At 36.2% G+C, this 21,154-nt stretch overlaps 1 protein-coding gene across 5 annotated transcripts in view; it reads left to right on the top strand.

Moving 5' to 3' along the window:
- The window catches only part of LOC115917973 (guanine nucleotide-binding protein subunit beta), a 46,363-nt gene that overhangs the window by 10,075 nt on the left and 15,134 nt on the right, over positions 1–21,154 (top strand). For 3 of the 5 annotated variants that reach the window (XM_030979736.1, XM_030979750.1, XM_030979745.1), the window contains exons 3-5: positions 10,750–10,832; positions 16,396–16,541; positions 18,633–18,638. In XM_030979736.1, the coding sequence (XP_030835596.1) occupies positions 10,773–10,832; positions 16,396–16,541; positions 18,633–18,638 (212 nt within the window). In that variant the 5' untranslated portion in view covers positions 10,750–10,772. The remainder of the gene's footprint in view (positions 1–10,749; positions 10,833–16,395; positions 16,542–18,632; positions 18,639–21,154) is intronic. The other 2 variants (XM_030979757.1, XM_030979765.1) reach the window with 1 other exon arrangement.

The following is a 21,154-nucleotide window of genomic DNA, read 5'->3' on the forward strand; positions in this document are numbered from 1 at the left end:
TCATGTAATCATGACGCAGTTTCTTTTCGTTAAGGCCCGGTCACACATAGACGACGCTCGGCCCCCGCATTGAAAATCAGAAAAGGTCGTGCGCCCGACTTTTGTCAGGATTTGGAAGAAGCTAGCGAGCTGACACCGAATGTGTAGTGTGTTGCTAGCTCATTGCGCGTATACAGGGCGTGTGCCCAACGTATGTTTGGCGTAAGTCTGGGTCTGGCGTCCTTTTGGCATTAACATTCATGCGTCGAGCTCCGCGCACACTTATGAGCATGCACAAAAAATCCTGACGCACACAGCGAATGACGTCGAATGTATAGCGTTAGTCCAGTGCTCTCTACAAACGAGTACCGTATTTGCTGGAGATAAAGCCACAGTGTTTTTGGAAGAAAGAATATCAAAAAGCCGGGGTGCGGCCTTTACACTACAACAACAACAAAATTCAGCGGTCAAAATAGCACGTACATTTGAACATATGGGACTAGGATGACTAGACAATGGTACAGGACAATTCTAGAATAACTCCACACAACTTACCAACAATCACTATGAATATGACGGACAAAGAAAGCGGACAAAATATTCAGGTCCTCCGGTAGACAAAGGAACATCCCTTCACTGCTATTATGTAAAAATGTGTAGAACAGGTGTCACATGCATATTCACCTGTTCTACACATTTTTACATAATAGCAGTGAAGGGATGTTTCTTTGTCTACCTGAGGAACTGTATATTTTGTCCGCTTTCTTTGTCTATCATATTCATAGTGAATTTCATGATGCATAGTTGACATGAAGACGAAAAAAGAAGCTTAACTTATTTTTCTAATAAAAATCTGCCGATAGATCTAGATCTAAGTCCGTACCATTGCATCGCCAAAAAAGTATTACACCGCACATCATGGTAGGGGTATTGTAGGATACCAAATCTGTGTGCGATACAGTACTAGCTTAAAAATCGATGAAGATCTGCTAAATTACGATCATTTTTGTCTCGCCTGCGTGGCAAAAAGCGAGACATAGGCACCGCTTTTCCAGTGCCGGCGGCGTCAACATCAAAAACTTAACCTAAGGTTAAGTTTTTGAATTTTTGATATCATTTTTAAAGTATAAGTTCTTAGTCAATGAAACTTGGACTATAGGATTATCAAGTATCCCCAATCATGTGAGGAGAATTTCAGGTCACTAAGTTAAGGTCAAAGGTCATTTAAGGTCAACAAACTTAGACTTTGTTGTGGCATCAACATCAAGATTTTGAATTTTTAGCATATTTTCAAAATTGTTTGTTCAAATTCCATGAAACTTGTACCCAAGGGTTATCAAGTATCACAAATCATATGACACAATTCCAGGTCACAAGGTCAAAGGTCATTTTTGGTCAGTAGACTTGAATTATGTTTTCATAACTTAATATGAGAATTAATAAAAGATTTAAAAAAAAAATTAATTTGTTCATATTTCATTCAAGTTATCGATCCCGGTACAATTCTTCTGGTGATTCTTGGTCAATAATCACTTCAAAATGCTGATTATATTCAGAGGATTTCATTTTTGGGGGCCGGCTAATGAGCCACCCTGCCAATAAATAATGTTCCAACCTCAATTTTTCATCATATCGAATTGCGTAATGCAGGCTAGACTACCGAGAGCGTTTCCCTTGGTTAGGTAAACTTCTTGTAAATTTATAAGAATATTAATGAATTTGGTATCAGTTTGTAAAAAAAAGAGTGTTCTACAAGTTCTCTCTATGAAATGTCAAAGTTGGGGATGCGGCGCTGCTGCCTTATCGCCGGCAAGGAATAATAACGCATGACAACGCACTGGCAAAAATTGAAAATTTTTAATGCACAGGCCGTGCATCCTCCATGCATCTCCTATTTGTGACCGAGTCTTATGCCTCGTTGACACTTGGTCTCGCACTGCCCCGCTATATGGCGTGCCATAGGTGCCAATTAGTGGCACGCAGGGTCACGTCAAATTTACAAATAGTTCACGCAATGTGTAACCACCAGGACACGCATTCGTAGACTATGCGCATGGCATGCCAAAACTGCGCGGGAAGTATGTGCAGCCAATGCCACTAGGCCAACGGACACGCATCAGCGCGCACTAGCACGATTAGGTAGCGCATAGGGTGACTTTAGTTCACAAAGTGTTTACTTACGTTGCCAAAATTTTGAACATTTTGAAAATTCTGTCACGCATTTCAAGCACGACCCGCATCCGCCTGTATTCTCCCGCATTGGCACGCAAGAGTATGTGTCTATGCGCAAACCAAAATACGGGCAAGTGTCTACGGGGCATAAGAGTGTGCATTGGCTTCACCTCTCATTCTGACTGCAATAATAGACCAGTTCACGGTTAGCACATGTCCCAAATGACACAGTGATGGAGGTGCTACATGTATTGTACATGTACATAAATAGCCTTTGTTTGCCCTTTTCAAAGAATACTTTGTACTTTGATACTTTGTATCATGAAGTGCACTGTTTGTGCATACATGAATAATGATTACATAACTTCACAATTTTGGTCTGCAATGACCTTTATCTGCTCATGCTCAGACTGCAACTAAGAACTGACTTATTAATGATTGATGAAGGCTGTGGTTTTATCTTGAGGCACTTGAGGAAACCAGTATTTATTTATTTATAATTCATCCATGATGTGTTATATTAGAACTGAAAGTGACGATATGAATACATTAATTAATTATTGTGTGCAATGAAATTGCAAATGATGAAAATATTGAATTGGGTTAATACATGTAGATGAATAGACCTTTAACAAATACATTCAAATTAATGAGCACTTCTTAAGTTCTTGCCCAACCCAGCACCCCACCCCCCACCTCCCACCTGACCCCACTCAGTGTTATTTAGGGTACGCGTATGCATGTTCCTTTATTTTGAAAGCACCCCTCCCCCGTTCTCCGGTGTGAAAGTCAATGGCGGGCCAGACGTTGTCGCATGAAAAAGTACCCCTATACCAGAGATTTTGGGAACACGCATGCAGTACCTTTGACCCCGGAGTTTTTTTTTTTTTTTGGGGGGGGCCTGTTTGCACAATAACCTAATGATAGAGGATTGTGCTAATTTGTCATCAATTCTTTGTATTTCAATAGTCTGAATGCAATTTGCATACATGTACCTTAATTATTGCTGTGTTGGACAGGTCCCTACCAAGCTTTTGAGTTGTCCCTTCTCACCATTGTTGCATAGAATCTGGGTATACTTTTGCACCGGTCTATTGGAAGCATTGCAACAAGACAGTTAAAAGATACACTTGAAATGATTCCCAAATAGACGTCCCACTTTGTTCATTTTGGAATAATCGCTCCTAAAGCAGCGGAGGTGATTTTGAATACCCTTCCCCCTCCCCCTTGAAGAGAATATTTCCACCTGTTTATCATAGAATGTACTGCTTGTACATAAATGAATGATAATTACATAACTTTATCAACACGTATCCATTAGTCATCTTTATGACTTTTTACAGCTTTGTACAAATGACCTTTACCTGCTCATGCACAGATAATGCCTCAGAAGTGGCTCATAGAATATGATTATAAATAGCACATCATCATTACTCAGCATTTGGGAGCTTTTATAATAACTACCTGTACATGTAAATGGAGGTGAAGAAAATAGAATGACTCATGTTTGATTGAAATCAAATAATTTTAGGCCTTTCAAATACATGTGTACATGTACCTGTGGACATTTCCAATAGGTCTGTTGTTACATGGGTTTGAAAATTTCCACCGGATACATAAAAACATAGTCGAAACGTGGGAACAAATCACAAAATGTCTAATTATTAGAAAAATATAAATGTCTGTTATTGCTCGTTAGATGAAAGGTACATTTTTGCTTGAAATAAAGTAAACACCGTCACACCAAAGCCTATGCAATGAAGCCAATGATATGAGCGCTACCTTCTAGCGAGTGGCAAACAACCAAAATATGAAAGGAATCCTACAAAGAGATTGGAAGCAAGGGAAGATCTATTTTTGCTTTAAATTTAAATGACCTCCATTTTGTATTCATTATTGATAAAAATCAGTAGGGGTTTATAATTTGCATGGCATTGGAAGCTGATTGAATTTTAAATGAACATGTACAATGTAGGTACCTGTACATGCTCTATCATTAGTTTGAAATTAATTATTAAATCAGAAATTTGTGTGGGTCATTGCACAGGTACATGTACACTCTACATGTACATGTATCATGATTGTATACCAGTATTCCAGTTTAGAAAAGTGGCCATAGGGCCGGTCTGCTAACTGTATTGGCAAAATCATTATATTCGTCTGAAAAAATTGATGGCTATGTGGATACTGAAATGGACTTTCAAAATGGGGCTGCATGTACAATGTACTTTAGAATGTCCAAATAGTAACCAACCAAATTTATGTTCACACTTGGGCAGTCAAGATTTTTTGTTGTATTTTGGGGCACTAAAAGTGCTCACTTTTATCTTATTATACCATTATCTTGCACTGTATGTGCACTTTCTTGTGTTACATTTTGGTCCGCAAGAACTAGTTATCATAGTATAATATATACTTTGTTGTACATACAGTATATCCCAAAGTTATACAATAGAGAGTTATACAATAGAGAGTAATTGTATTGTTTCCTTGATTGAAGAATATTTCCAGCTTTCCTAGAATTTTTAGTTTACATCACCAGCAGAAAAATGCTTATCAATTGAATACATTTCTACATGTACATGTAGTTGAGTTGATTTGTTGTTGTTGCATGCCAAACATGCAAAATGTGTGAAAATCAATGCGCCATGAACTTTTCACCTTTAGTGCTATCGTAGAAAAGCCTGCCAGTACGATTCTGATTACCGTGCACAGCAAAAAAAAGATATGCTCAAGTCAGTATAAGAAAAAAAAATTGTCGTAATTTTGAATAAACATCCATGATCTAAGCAGAGAATTATATCATTAGATCATCCAATTTACATGTAAAAAACTAACCCCTTCGAACTGGCCAAACAAGTTCGTAGGATAATTCAGGCTTTTTTTTTAAAGGCTCTGAAATCTTTTTGCCCTATCGACCTAATGTTTTCACGCTTTGTCTTGCATTCCACAGGCATGTTGCCAACTGTTTCTCTGTAACTATTGTGTAAAAGCTGTTGATATTGATTATTGACATATTGAGAAAGACAAGTACACAAGCAATCTTAATCTGCCATTATATTCCAGGTCCACTCAAAACAATATAAAGTTCAATGACCACTTGACCGTTGCCTGAACCTTGAATCATAGAATCTGGAAATGCAATACCGTATTTGCCGGCGTAAAGGCCGCACCGCCGTATAGGCCGCACCCCCAACTTTGACATTTCGTAGAGGAAAAAAAAAAAACTACAAAAAACAAAAAACAAAAAAACAAAAAAAAAAAGAGAGAGAAAAAAAAAACGGACCAAACAAAATGATCGTAATTTTCTTGTAGAACACTCTTTTTTTTTTTACAAACTATACCAAATTCATCAATATTCTTATAAATCAACAAGAAGTTAACCTCAAAAATAATCATAATTTAGCAGATCTTCATCGACTTTTAAGCTAGTACTGTATCGTACGCAGATTTGGTATCCTACAATACCCCTTCCTCGATGTGCGGTGTAATCCGAAATAGCATTTTTCGACCTGCGCAGTTGCGTTGCGCGGCAGCTAGCTCCGTAAGTAACGGCCTGTCCCTTTGTTTACTTTTTGGCGATGCAATGGTATGGACTTAGATCTAGATCTATCGGCAGATTTTATTAGAAAAATAAGTTTTTTTGTCTTCATGTCAACTATGCAACATAAACTTGTCGGTAAGTTGTGTGGAGTTATTCTAAAATTGTCCTGTACCGTTGTCTAGTCATGCTACCGTTCCTATACCGTATTTGCCGGCGTAAAGGCTGCACCGCCGTATAGGCCGCACCCCCAACTTTGACATTTCGTAGAGGAAAAAAAAAAAACTACAACAAAAAAACAAAAAAACAAAAAAAAAAAAGAGAGAGAAAAAAAAAAAACGGACCAAACAAAATGATCGTAATTTTCTTGTAGAACACTCTTTTTTTTTTTACAAACTATACCAAATTCATCAATATTCTTATAAATCAACAAGAAGTTAACCTCAAAAATAATCATAATTTAGCAGATCTTCATCGACTTTTAAGCTAGTACTGTATCGTACGCAGATTTGGTATCCTACAATACCCCTTCCTCGATGTGCGGTGTAATCCGAAATAGCATTTTTCGACCTGCGCAGTTGCGTTGCGCGGCAGCTAGCTCTGTAAGTAACGGCCTGTCCCTTTGTTTACTTTTTGGCGATGCAATGGTATGGACTTAGATCTAGATCTATCGGCAGATTTTATTAGAAAAATAAGTTTTTTTGTCTTCATGTCAACTATGCAACATAAACTTGTCGGTAAGTTGTGTGGAGTTATTCTAAAATTGTCCTGTACCGTTGTCTAGTCATGCTACCGTTCCTATAGTCCCATACGTGCAAATGGACGTGATGTTTTGACCGCTGAATTTTGTTGTTGTTGCGTATACGCCGCACCCCGACTTTTTGATTTTTTCTCACCCGAAAATACTGCGGCCTTTACGCCGGAAAATACGGTAGTCCCATACGTGCAAATGGACGTGATGTTTTGACCGCTGAATTTTGTTGTTGTTGCGTATACGCCGCACCCCGACTTTTTGATTTTTTCTCACCCGAAAATACTGCGGCCTTTACGCCGGAAAATACGGTATGCATATTTACTATTAAATTGTAGCTACATCTTTTTTTTAAAGTGGATTGAAAACAAAAATTTGCTTTCACGCTTTCTCTTTAAAGGTAGGAAGAAGTTGATTTTTCACTTTTATAGTTAATGAAGTCTAAAAAATAGTATCAGTAATTTTCTTAGAACTGTGTAATAACCAATGCACATGACATCTTCCTCTAGATGTTATCCAGGCAACGTCACCTGAGTAATTAACAATGCTAGACAGCAAAAGGATTTTTTGGAATGATGGGTGCACTATGCAATGAGTATTGCTACATGTATGATAAAAAATAGTAAAAACATGCTTGGCGAGGCCGGAAAAACGGCCTTCGGGTTCAAAAAAGGACCTACAATCATTTGCTATCCGTAATATATTTTGAGTAGTCCCCCAAGTGAGAAGGCACTTAAGAGAAGAGAGAAATTAAGGATATTTTTGTACATGAAAAACGGGAGAGTTGTCCCATGGCTAAATGTATGTCACAATCCACTGACCAAATTGCCAATATGAGATGTGCATGGATTTAGTCAGTGATCTCATATTTCAAACTATTCCTGATTTTCTTATTGTTCTGCTACCGTACCAAAAAAAGTTATTACAAGGGTAGGATTGCCCTTTAAATTGGGTAATGTTTAACCACTCCAGAGGTGGGTCTTTGGTTTTAGTTGTGTTTATGGGTAGTTGCCTAGCTACATCTGACAAAATTATAAGGCTTTACACAATTAATACATGTGGTTACATACATGCAGCCTTGGTAATATAAAAGTTAAAACATCTGTCCATGTTTTGACCAAAATCATGAGAAGAACTTGCTATGACATTAAAACCTGTTGGCATGTTGGACTAAAACTTCAGGGTTTAAAAAAAAAAAATCATTTAAATTTAAAAAAATCCAGCAAAACTACCCCATGTCACTTTTCAGCCGATTCGATTGGCTTGTGTTTTAAGACATGGAATGACATTAATTTTAAATTTTGAAAGTAACACGCAACATCATACAACTACCTGACTAGAACTTAACTTCTATGAATACAGTTTACAGTACTGCACATGCTCAGTTGCTTGCTATTCATGCATTAAACTGAGCACGGGCATTCTATGCTGAAGAGCTTGCATCAGAGCACACACAGATCATGCATGCCCGGATGCATCTCATGCTACTACCGTAAGCATTTGCAGTGTGTGTTTGAACTGGCTTTTTCTACTTGCATTGTATTTATCATATGCCTACACATATGATTTAGGTGTGGTGCCGATTTATGGACATTCTTGCTCAAATTTATTGTATTAGACTTCTGCCAAAGTTCTCAATCGTATCAAAAGGTAATACATTGTGTAGTTAGCACTTTATCACAGATTTGTGACTTTTGTGTGTGCCATTTTGAATATGTGCATGTGTACAAGAAAATTCAATACCAATATATGTATTTCCTTACCTACATGTATATGTACATGTACAGTGTACATGTACCGGTAATCCGGTATGTTTATGTATGTTTTCAATATTAAATGTAAAAAAAGTCTATTGCAAATGTGCAATAAAGCAATTCATCGATATCATCTGCAAGATTAAATTTGGCTTTTCTATTGTAAAGGAAAGATTTCTTTGTCTGGACTTTTCTTTTTCTCTCAAAGATATTTTTTAGACTAACAGAGCTCTCTGAAGCTTTTCGGGTTTACATGTATGTTGCTTTCAGATTCTGTATACTTTTGTTCTGTTTTGCAAGATTGATGGTGTAGAAATTTTTGCACAAAAGGTCATTTTATTTTGTCAGGAGAAGCTTGCATTACTCTAACAACAATCTGTCCAACCTACTGGAGAGACCAATAGCCTTTTCAAACTGCATAAAAGTTGTGCCAAAAATGGTATCGCACAGACTAGAAAACAACATGGTATAAAGATATGTCATACAGAGAAATGAATTTTGAAGTCATCTGTGTGTGCTCACAATTAGCCCCGCCCAGTTAATACGATTTTCGTTCAATATGACGTCTAGTCTAAAACGGCAGCCGTATTCTTTTGGGGGTTTCGGTCAAAACGATGCTCAAGCATGTGTTACATTGCAAGGTACATGTATATAACGTTTCTTTATACAATATTCAGACTAAGAAAAACTGCACTTGTTGTACATGTATACCCACACAATTCTCCTATAGCTACACAATGAATTCTAGTAGTCTGAATGTAGGTTAAAGGTCATTGATTGCACTCTGCTCAATGCATTTTAATTCTAAAATTATAAATTCACTACTTATCATAATGCAAATACAGATAAAAAGCCGGGCTGTTAGTTTGTAGGTTATTGCTGATTTCAGGCACCAATACCCCACTTAATATTTTTTTCTAGACTTAATATCAAATACTACATTTTTGTCTCGCCTGCGTAGCAAAAAGCGAGACATAGGTGCCGCTTTTCCGGTGACGGCGGCGGCGACGGCGACGGCGACGGCGACGGCGACGGCGTCGGCGTCAACATCAAAAACTTAACCTAAGGTTAAGTTTTTGAATTTTTGATATAATTTATAAAGTATAAGTTCTTAGTCAATGAAACTTTGACTATAGGGTAATCAAGTACCCCCAATCATGTGAGTAGAATTTCAGATCACAAAGTCAAGGTCAAATGTCATTTCAGGTCAACAGACTTGGACTATGTTGTAGCATCATCATCGAAAACTTAACCTAAGGTTAAGTTTTTGAATTTTTGATATAATTTTGAAAGTATAAGTTCTTAGTCAATGAAAATTAGACTATAGGGTTATCAAGTCTCCCCAATCATGTGAGTAGAATTTCAGGTCACTACATTAAGGTCAAAGGTCATTTAAGGTCAACGAACTTTGACTTTGTTGTGGCACCACATAAAGATGTTCAAAATGCTTCTTTTTCGTTATTTTTCAACCGATTTTGATTCTGATTGTTTCATATGATAGGGCTAGGAGGGGGATTTAAAATTTCTACACAGAATCGTGAAATTCATTATCTATGCTAATTTATGCAAATTTATTCGAAATCATAAAAAAGGCTTCTTCTCCTTCATTTCTTGACTGATTTTGATTTGGTTTGCTTTATATCGTAGAGCAACTTTGGTACACTAAACTTCTACACAGAATTTTGAAATTGTTTTCCATTAATTAATTATGCTAATTTATGCAAATTTATTCGAAATCACAAAAAAGGCTTCTTCTCCTTCATTTCTCGACCGATTTTGATTTGGTTTGCCTTATCTGGTAGAGCTAAATTTGGAACACTAAACTTCTGCACAGAATTGTGAGATTTTGCTCTATTGATTATTTATGGTACTTTATGCAAATGAAATGAAATTACAGTATGTCCCTTCCAGGGCATCAAATTTTTATTTTTTGACCAGTTCAAAAGTGTACCACATAGAATTTACGATATTTGTTGTTGCGAGATGCGGATGAGCGCTACGTCATTGACGTTCTGGTTTATCATATTGAATTGCGTTATGCAGGCGAGACCGCCGAGAGCGTTTCCCTTGTTCTTGTCTATATGTCTATTTCAGGCTTACTTTGTTACAGTGACTGTGATCTCTGAATAAAGATACTACACAAAGCAAAAGAATTCCGGTTACCTGTAATTGTGGAGCACTTTCTTCAATTACAGGATCTCTTGGAACGAGACTTATTATTCTTAATGGACACAACTTGTGTACTGCTTGTACACATGCACTATGATACCAAGCTTCTCTTTGTTCTGAAATAAACCAACTCATTCTTCATGTGTAAATTGTACATGTGTGGAGATTGCCATGCATTTCTCAATGTGACCTACAAATTGCAAGGGTTGTTTTCTTGTTCATCAGGGCATTCTGAAATTGGGCAAATATTTTTGTTGCTCTGTTTGATGATGGTATGTTTGATTTTGTGTGAAGGTTGTGAATGGAAGTGTGTTTAAAGACATTCAAATGTACATTGAAGAAAAATAATGTAACATTATCTTTTTATCTTCATTTCATTGCAGGTTCATATTTTATTTAGGTAACAATGGCGACTGAATTAGAACATCTACGGCATGAAGGGGAGACCTTAAAAAACCAAATCAGGGTGAGTATGGCTACTTTACATGTAATCCAAGACCTTTGGTGTTCATAGTGCTTTAATGTTACTGTACTGTTGCATGTTAGTGGACTTGTGTGTTCTAGGGGGGGGGGGGTGGGGGGTTCATCAACATTTGCCCGCAGACAACCATCAGCACTGACTAAATTTGACCAATCAGAGACCTAGAAAAAGGTCAGTGACAAAAAAATTGTCGCTGAAAATGATATTAGTTGGTGAAAACCAAACGTTTACCAATCTGAGACTGATGGATTTGCAAAGTAAAAAAGAAGGGCTTTTTATTCTACAAAACAATATGAAACTCTTTGCTTGGAAGAGTATGCTTGATTGTAGGCAGAATTCACAAGGAAACTTTTCAATCTGTCCTCTTTTTGTGATATATTTCTTGTCAATTTGATGTGAATTTTGTCCAAATCAACATTGTGTAACAGCCTAGATATTCATTGTTTTGGGAAAATTAGGGAAGAATGATCTTCTACTTATGACAAACTGTACATAAGAAGATGACTTGTCTGAGAAATTGGAAGTGATTGGAAAGGGTCCAAAAGGTAAAAAGGGAAAACGATCTGAAAAATACATTTTAGAAGTGACAGGGATGTAGAATGGTCTTTATGGAGTGGGCGTGGCAATGCTTGTGGTAATAAAGCAAGATAACCCGCTTGAGCAATGAAAATGAATTCGGTACGAGCTCAGTATATTACTTGTGTGTAGTGTGATGCCAAGGTCCAAGACGGCCGTTAAATGCAGAGATTGCCATGTCTCCAGAAATAGCTTGGAAACATAAACTCGCCTTCAGTCAGGCACAGACGGTAGCTATTTCAGGCATCATCATCATCATCATCGTGCAGCCGGCTTGAAAAACCTGGATGCTGATTATGAATGTATGTACCCATGCACTGGGAGGCCTCAGCCGAAGGGGTGGCCAGCCAGCCAGCCAAGCAGACGCACATCAATTACTCTATCACTCCATTCATCCTGCATGTGCTGTTGCTTAGTATTTGTCATCATAGTGCTTTGTCTTCTTCTTCTTCCTCACGTTTATGTGACGTCATTCATATACCGTTCTCTCGTGAGTGGTATGTTTCAGTGGCAGAAAAATATGTGAATAAGAATAGATTTTGCTGCCTGGTTGCATTGCTTGAATTCAATGAATCAAATAGCAATGATTTCAACCACAAACTACGTGCAAAAAACGGCAGCAAAAGAAGAAATGAAAAGCCACATTAAGCATGCATGGCAAGATATCAATGCAGTTTATTTTTTGAGCCCAAAGATACTTTTGCCTGACTGAACTGCAATAGAAAATATCGAGAAAATATATATTAAATCATCTTTTTTTGTTGAAAATAATCCTAGTTTGACTAGAGCTACATGTATACTGTCCGAGGATTGAAAAACGAAGAACAAGAAAATCAAGTAAAACACATATACAGCAATACATGTGGTGATATGATTATGCAAATCAAAGTTACACTACAAGAAAACACACAACTGAAACACAAACAATTAAGACTTGATCATAATGGGTATATAAAACAGCATTTCCCTCTTAGGCTTTGGGCACATTCATATCCTGGTTTGGCCAGATCTAAATACAGCAATACATGCAGTGAAATGATTATGCAAATCAAAGTCACTAATAGAAGATTACACACCCGAAACCCAAATTATTGAGAGTCAATACCAGTAATAAAGTTACATACATGTTCATGACATGTATAAAACTACATTCCCCTCTTCAGCTTATGGCACATTCGCATTATGCATGAATGATCGTTTATGTTAAGATTTATAATGTACATGTATATACATGCGGGTTTTATATCATACCTGCATATATACATGTACATGTACAAGAAGCTTCTGACAGACCCCAAACTACCCTGAATTTTCCATTAACTCTTGCGCATTTCCTGAAATACAAGCTGACAAGGACATGTCCTACAAGTCCTGATGATCAATAGGAATCGTGAATTCAAAGTGCATATTTCCTTGTTCATTGTATATATTTGTGCATGTACATGTAGTATGTACATGTACTTGTTCATTGTGTAACGTGTGTTGTTGCACAGACTTTGTTCCTCTTTCTGTTTCATGTATTGTCTGGCTCATTTTGATACTGTAAACCTAAAAGTGGACTGTTTTTGCTTGTGTGTTCCGTGTACATGTATGTACCCTTTCCCCAACAAAATCTCCTTCGGAGTTGCAACAGAAAAAGGGGGAAAAAGAAGATAGGATTGAGAGAGATTCCCTGTCTCCGTCGACGAACTTGTCAGAGCAGGGCCCTGTCTGATAAAGATTTGCAATTGATACAAATCGAGTGCAAGTCTTCCAATCAATCGCAAGTTTGCAGTCTCCTATCTCGTACATGTACATGTATGTACATGTACCTAGTTGCGATTGGTATTGTATCAATCATAAATAAGTTCCAATTAATAGCAGCTCTTTATAAGGCGTGGCCCTGATAGAAATCATGAGTTAATAAGTCTGTAATGCATAGGATCATTGCATACAGACTGTAGTTTGGCTTATTTCTTTGAGTAATTTATTTACATTACAGTAGGGTTATGACGACGACATGCAAGTCCCAATGCAAATGCCTGCCATAATTATACTATATGAAATTAATATCCTTCAAGGTAATACAAAGGTTTGGTATGGGGTCATGAATTTGGTTCAAATGAACATAGTGGAAGCATGCAACTTTACAATACTCGATGATCGTTCTCGCGGTTGAAATCGAGTCTAAAGTGATGAAATTGTACATAATAAACTCTTTGTTGCATAGCTCCCTCTCAAGACTGATATTACTTTAGCTTTAAAACACTGATGTTTCTTGACTACAATTGACCGATTTGCTATTCCCCCATTTGGAAATTATATATCGGAACTACATATTCTGAGATTTTCATGGTCGCACCTACCATGGAATAACCTTAGGCACTATTTGAAATTTACCGGGAGCACCGGTAAATTTTCTAACTTTCAATTTCTCGAAAGCAGAAATGTTTTAGGGGCTAAATTTCCTAGTTATTCAAAAAAATTAAAGAATTACTATCCATCCAATTTTCAAAATTTCCCAAAACTTTGCATTACCTTTAAACTAGTTTTCCTATGTTTAAATCAGTAGATCAAAACAAGTATTGATTGGCATTCAAAGGGTCTCCAAGAACATGGACTTATGAACCAACTACCATATAATTTTACTGATATCAATGAATCAAGACACTTAAACAAGGAATTATGGGACCAACTCAATAGATTCTATATTACCTTGAAAAGCAAAATGATGCTACACATTTTAATGACATTTACACACTGATAAAAGGAGATTGAGCAGACTGCATGTTGCTTTGAAGCAAGTAGAAAAAATGATATAGGGTTAACAACTTGATGGAAGTCGAGATTTACTATTTAAAAAATGGAGCTACTTTTTTCTATTAGCCATATTAGAGACCATGTTCATCCTGTGTGAAAATGTCCAAAGAAAAAAAATATCACGTAAATTTGATCCAGAAATGCACTTGCTGAGCATCTATACAGAAATAAAAATAGAATGATTTGCTCATTTTTTTCAAGACCCTCCAAAATATATGGAGCTAACACAGTATGCTATGGCATGGGAGGTGACCAAAATACCAATTATGCAAGTCATTATTAAGGCCTTGAATGGGATATTGTTGTGCTTTCATTAGATGCCAATTATACCGCAATTTGCTTTTTCTCAGATTTTAATGGGAGATAACATAAAAATGCCTTGGAATAATCTCATGAAGGGCATACATTCACGTAGTTCGTACTGTACATGATGTCAATGTAGGCAAAAGCCAGCCCATAGCTAGCTGCCTGTACAGTAGCCAAGGCTTTTTCACGTGTGTGTATTACGCCCATGTGAACATCTACATGTACATTACACTGGCAAGCAAAGTGCAGGGTATAGTAGTGATGTGGTGGTAGTGTGCGCTGAGCAATGCACAGCGGCCGCCGCATAAGCTACAGCAGGGCTGCTGCTGTGTGAGCTTAACAGGGAGGTGTTCTCTGCATACATAATTAGCTGCATTATACCGTGCACAGTGCGGTTAGTCATCTCGGCATGCGTAGAGTATCCTCTTTTGCCTTTGTTGCCTAGTAACACCATTCTCACATGCGTTGAGCCATGGTGATGCTGGCTGATGGGAAGGAAATATATTGCTTTTCATAGGCATGAAGATGTTATATATGCAGTCCTCTTATATTATACAACCTTAGCAAGTTGCGTCCAATTTCCATTTGATTATATAAACAACAAAAAAGGCATACAGTTATACATCCCTCCTGTAAAGCATATTAGTCAAATAAATGCTCTTACAAAACATCCATTATTAGATTCGCATTCCTAAATGTGGATGTAATACAATTATTCTTCTGCTTCTATTTCATTTCATAATGCTTCACATTTCCGATACAATGCCTGATTACAATGTGGATTTGCGTTGTTTGGTTGCCATCATTTCAGTACCACATAGAAACGGACTTGGATGATGTGCGTCACCATGGTAGCTAAGTAGTATACCTCCTCCCATCATCATCCAACCTTCCCTTTGTAGACAAAGGCAATATCAGTTAGACTTGGTGTAACGGTGTACAGCAAGCAACAGCCTTGCAAGATGAATGCCAATTGTTGGCCGACTTGCTTGCTGAAAGGAGAAAGCTATTAATTAGTATTTCTTTCAATATAATTTGTCACTGTCACAACATATTTTGTAAATAATGCTGCCTTGGTTATAACAAGTCTTTAATAATCTATAAGAATGACTTGAATATAGCGACTGGCATGGGATGAAATAAACACTTGAGAAGAAAAGGGATGTACATGTACATGAACATGTGTGTTGAATATAGCAATACACTGCTGGAAATCAACATGGGACAAGGCTCATACATAAATTTAGATCACTCTCACATGTTATTTTATGAAAGTGATGCTGTAGTTACGGCCAGCTGTTTTGCCTTTAATTATCATGCACACGTTTCAAACCCACATGTGCTTCAGAACAAACAAATAAACAAACATACACAATGGGATGTCCTCCCTTTTTTGAAAATATCAATTTGTTTATCGCTATTTATAAGCTCAATCACTCTTAACTTGCCAATAGAAAAAAATGTCAAGAAACGATCACGATTATTATATTCTCACTGACCACTTATTTTGGATGTGTGTTCTTTAAATATTTCATTTATATTTAATGAAAAATGTCATGGTATACAAGTGCATACATGTACCTACCAACGAACCTGTACGAAATGTAGGTACATCTAAAGGTCGGTGTGCTACCTTGTTTGAAATACAACTTTTATTTTGAATCCCCCCCCCCCCCCAGCTGTGTACTAAAGATTTTTCAGATTTTTCTTGTTGTTGTTGTATCTATATTTTCTCGGAATATTTCCCTTCCCGATCAAGTGTTTTCAAATGACTTTTGTATGTATTTCTGGTTTTGAAATATATGTAAACAAAACTCATGAATTTTTTCTTCCTTTCTTTCGCAAATTGTTTTCTCTCTCTGTACAGGATGCCAGGAAGGCTGTACAAGATACCACATTGATGCAAGTCACACAGAATATGGATCCAGTTGGAAGAATTCAAATGAGAACTCGTCGCACACTTCGGGGTCATTTGGCAAAAATATACGCCATGCATTGGGGTACAGATTCAAGGTATGATATATACAAGGCGCCAGCCCCATGATATCTAACCAAACTTATTTCAGTTTTAGTCAACAAGAATCGCCATGCATGGCATTCTTTCAAAGCTGCAAAAGCCATTTTTTATTTACTAACCATTCAACCTCGGATAAAATATGCTAAATTGCATATGTACCAGTACATTTATAGACAAGGAAGCTTTTATGCAAAATGAGGTGGAGGTATTTGGCCATATTTACTGCAAGCTCAAGTCTTTTGCCCAGATATTCTTTGAAATGAGAAAATGTGGATCCCCCCATAAAGTTTGGAGAAATTAGTTTTTCAGGGTGAGAAAAGAGAAAGGGAGATGAACAAAATTCATTTTCCGAGGGATTTCCATAATTCTGCCACGAACAAGTTATTAAGTTGATATATTTGGGAGAGTTTCTATCGAGGAAAGATACAGTATTTTACTCTAATCTAAAAATAGGAAACAACCTTAAAGCATGCTTTTGTATGAAACCACTGGATTTTTATCCCCCCCAAATTAGTTACTGTTATAAAGGAGAATGGTATGAAGAAAATATAAATTTTGCCTGTGCAATAGAAGCTACTCCTTATCATACTTTAAAAAGAGGAAATCTTTACATCCATACAAAAAAAAATTAATGCAAAAGTATTAACTAAAATGTGCTAAAATTCATTGCTCCCATTCTGTTTTCAGGTTGTCAATGTGAATGACAGGCAAATATCTATGGGAAACCATAATGTCAGCTTAATTGCTTTGAAACAAAATCTGTGAAACTGGTGTATATTCACTGTTGAACATTAATAGCAAGAAGGAAGTTCTAGTCAAATCAAATTCCAAATTGCACTTACTACAGAAAAATTTCTTTGCGTGCAAAGAGAATGTTTTTATAAATGTCTATTTTTACCACTACATTGGTACATATGTGTACACGTGGCTCATGCTAAACCATTGCCAACACTAAGCCAAATGATTTTTAATTTTTTTTCAATTTTTTTTCTTCTCTCTCATGCAATGTAGAAGCATATTATGCTCAATATGCTAATTGCAGTTCTATAAATAGCTTCTTTTTTTTAATTGGAGGGGGGGGGGGGGCAGCTACAGTTTGGAATGCAGACTTACATGTCAGTTAGATGTATGCATGCTATAAAGGAGTTATTCCGAGTTTCATGTCCCTGTACATTCATATCTTTGAATTTGGATAATTAAACACATTGTAAGCAGGTACAGTGCGTATTTGCTAAAGGTAGCCTTTACTTTCTGTGTCATGTACTTGATTGGTACAGGAAATATCAATGCAAATATGCCTGCTAGCTTCAGTCCATTTTATCATCCATATCATAACATGTCCCTATTCATTGGCATTGTGTGAATCCTACAGTTTCTGTAAGAAAGGAATATAGATACCAACAAAAAAAAGAGATGGAAGGAAAAAAATAATTTAATTACCAGTATAACATTTGTTTGATATGGTGTGACCACTTGGAAATAAAGAGATCTACAGTGTTCATGTACAGTAATTGTTTTCCAATTCCACTTTTAATAAAATTTGATATACATGTATATGATAATAATTGACATTGCCCACATGCAGCAGATTCCCTGGACTTCACAGATGGTGTCATTATTATGTATACCTCTCTTTTTTAAACATCAACCTTTAGGGGAAAATTCAAACTTTGCTATTGTCATTTGGAAGAAAAACATTACCTTTTACAGCATTTTAAAATCAAGTAAAGTTGTGCTTGTACATGATTGTACACATTTACATTAAGTAGGTGTGAGATGCATCTTAATTCTAAATTTTCACTCTGTTTTCTCTCCCCGTTTTTCTTGTTTTTCCACTAAATCATAAACTGTCTTTTACGTACATCATTCCAAATATGTTTTTGCATAATTAGAAATAAAAGAACAGGTACAAATGTGTAGTAGATGCAGCAACATTTTAAAGATACTTCCAAAAGACATTTATATAACACATGCCCCCCACTAAGGCTGTCGCACAATCCAAGCCTAAGTTATTCATGATTGTTGTCTTTCTCTTCCACCCTTTGTATGTATCTGGAACTATTGGATTATTATCTTCTAAATAATAGTGCAAGGTAAGGAGGGCAAAGCGTGATACAAAACGCAACTTTACATACTTCTATCTTAGTGTGGCTTTCGTTTCCTTTGTTTTTCGTTCTTACTGTAGCTTTGAGTGGCCTCTTTAACATGTATTCTATGTAATCTGATTGTTGAACTGTCCAGGGGCCCGTTTCACAAAGCCTTCTTTCAATGACAAATGACAAAAATCAGTGACAAATCTGCTGATGACCAATCAGAAGCAAGGATTTCAGTAGCTTATAACAAAAACTGTCATTTGTCACTGATGACAAGTTCTGTGAAACGCCCTCCAGTTTACTATGCCCAAGTGTGGCTTACATGTATTATTGCCTATTTTTCTATCTAGTTGCTATGTAGGTGCTATTAATTAAAACTTGATAATGGAATCTAATTATGGGAAAGCGATACTGTTGTGTATAGCACCTAACTTTTAGAAACCTTTATCCTATCTTTCTTGCTTGGCCGTGGTTATACTTTCTTTTCTGGTAGTAAAAATCTGTGTAAATGTTGTATTATTTTCCATTTGATTATATATTTACTTGTAGAGTAGAGCGCATTTATTTTCCCCCTACATTTTCTTGCTTTTATAATTTGAGTATTTCTTACCTGTAACTTTACCTTTACCTTTACCAAACCTTTCCATAGAGATGTAGCAACTAAAACCTCTGTACATGTAGCTGTATTGTCATGAAATGGTGGAGATACATGTAAAGTGTATGAATGAGGTGGCAGGTTTTGCATGTGGGGTTAGCAAATCATGTGAATTTTTTTCTACTGAAACATTTCTAATTTGTGTGGAGGCTATATTAATCTTAACCAAGCTTTTCAAATGTTGAATTTACATGTATGTAAATTATAAGATATTTCCTATGACTTTATTTTTTTTTACTAAATGTACATGTAAGAAATTATGGTCATACTCTTGTGTAGGTGTGCAGTGTAATACTTCGCTCACAAAATTTCTACAAAGACGAGATCCACTTTGACTATATAGATTAGAGTACCTGTATATTTGCGCTCTTGGCATTAGTGTGCACTCAGTTATAAAAGATTCTTCGTACATTAATTAGATCGGTTCAAAAGAGCAATGCTAATTAGTGAATTTGTATTCATCTATTATTATTTCAGGATCAAGTAGCACCGTATGCGTACTGTATGTACCAGTATTTTAGGATGATTTTATTAACATTTTTAATCAAGATAGTGTACAGGAATTTAGCAAAGGAGACGTTGAAATACTGATCAAAATAGAATGGTGTTTTGGGTGTTACATGATACATCCTGACTGTGATACAAATATTACAGCGTAATGAAAAACAGATTTTTATTTATCTTGAGAAATTACCTAATAAAATGATACATTGATAATATCAAATGTATATAATCCTAAATATTGCAAAAATTGATCGCTTTTTGTTTCAAACAGATTTTTCCCCCCTTCTATTTTCCATACTTTTAACCAAATGTGTAGATGTATGCTTGAGGTAAAAGCAAATCAAAACAAGTGACAAGGAGGGGGGGGGGGGGGGGGGGGGGGTAATAAAAAGGGAATGATTATCAAAGAGGTTTTATTAATTATTCTTGCCTTTGAATCCTTTAATCCAGATAAATTGTGCCCCATATTTTTAGTGATGTACATGTACATTGTAGTATTAGTGGTATGTCTGTGGTCATGTGTGTAGTCAATATTTTGAACTTTCTACATTTTGAAGGAAAAGCTCTCCCCATTCTCAAAAGCTCCAATAGAAATCATTATGAAACCAAATGATTAGTTGAAATAAGATTAAATGAATGAATGAAACATAAAAAATCCTTTCGGGCTACTTAAACAAAAATCTTTCTCCAACCAAAGTGAGTCATTCCAATTATTGACAAATAAAGAGTATTATATGAACAAGTGATATCACATCAAGGCTATGCATGGAAGTAAACTCCCATGTAGGGCATTCTACAATTTATGCTATTGAATATGTTGAATACATCAACTATTTTACTTTGGTTACTTTTACCAAGTTTATTTTACCATTCCTTCGAGTGTAGTATTCTCATTACAATTGCACTTTTTCTTTGCAGAAGTGTAGAGCTGATATTTTGAACGTACACACTGCAGGGTGTGAGCAAAGAACCACAACCAAACATTATTTATTTATTTATATTTATATTTTTTTTATGATGGGTCCCTTTTAGTCACTTTTTCTAGACTGTATTCCTGTAATCTTGATGTACATTTTAAATGTTGTTATTTGGCTAATGGTTGTGGAGACATGGCAGTTTTGTATATTGCTGGTAGTTACCTGTATAGGATTATCTATCTTTGTAATGACTAACATTTTGTTCAACTGATTGGCTTTTGGGGCTTAACTTTTTTAAAGTTTGGTGTTTTTAATATGTTGATTTGGTATGCATGATGTGGGTTTAGTATAATTATTATAACTACACTTAACCACATATCAAATTGTGAATATAAAAATCCCTTGTACTTTCCACCTCTGGGTTTTTATCCATGTTTATT

Source organism: Strongylocentrotus purpuratus, unplaced genomic scaffold (assembly GCF_000002235.5).
Source record: "Strongylocentrotus purpuratus isolate Spur 01 unplaced genomic scaffold, Spur_5.0 spur5_contig_816, whole genome shotgun sequence".
Taxonomy (NCBI): Eukaryota; Metazoa; Echinodermata; class Echinoidea; order Camarodonta; family Strongylocentrotidae; genus Strongylocentrotus; species Strongylocentrotus purpuratus.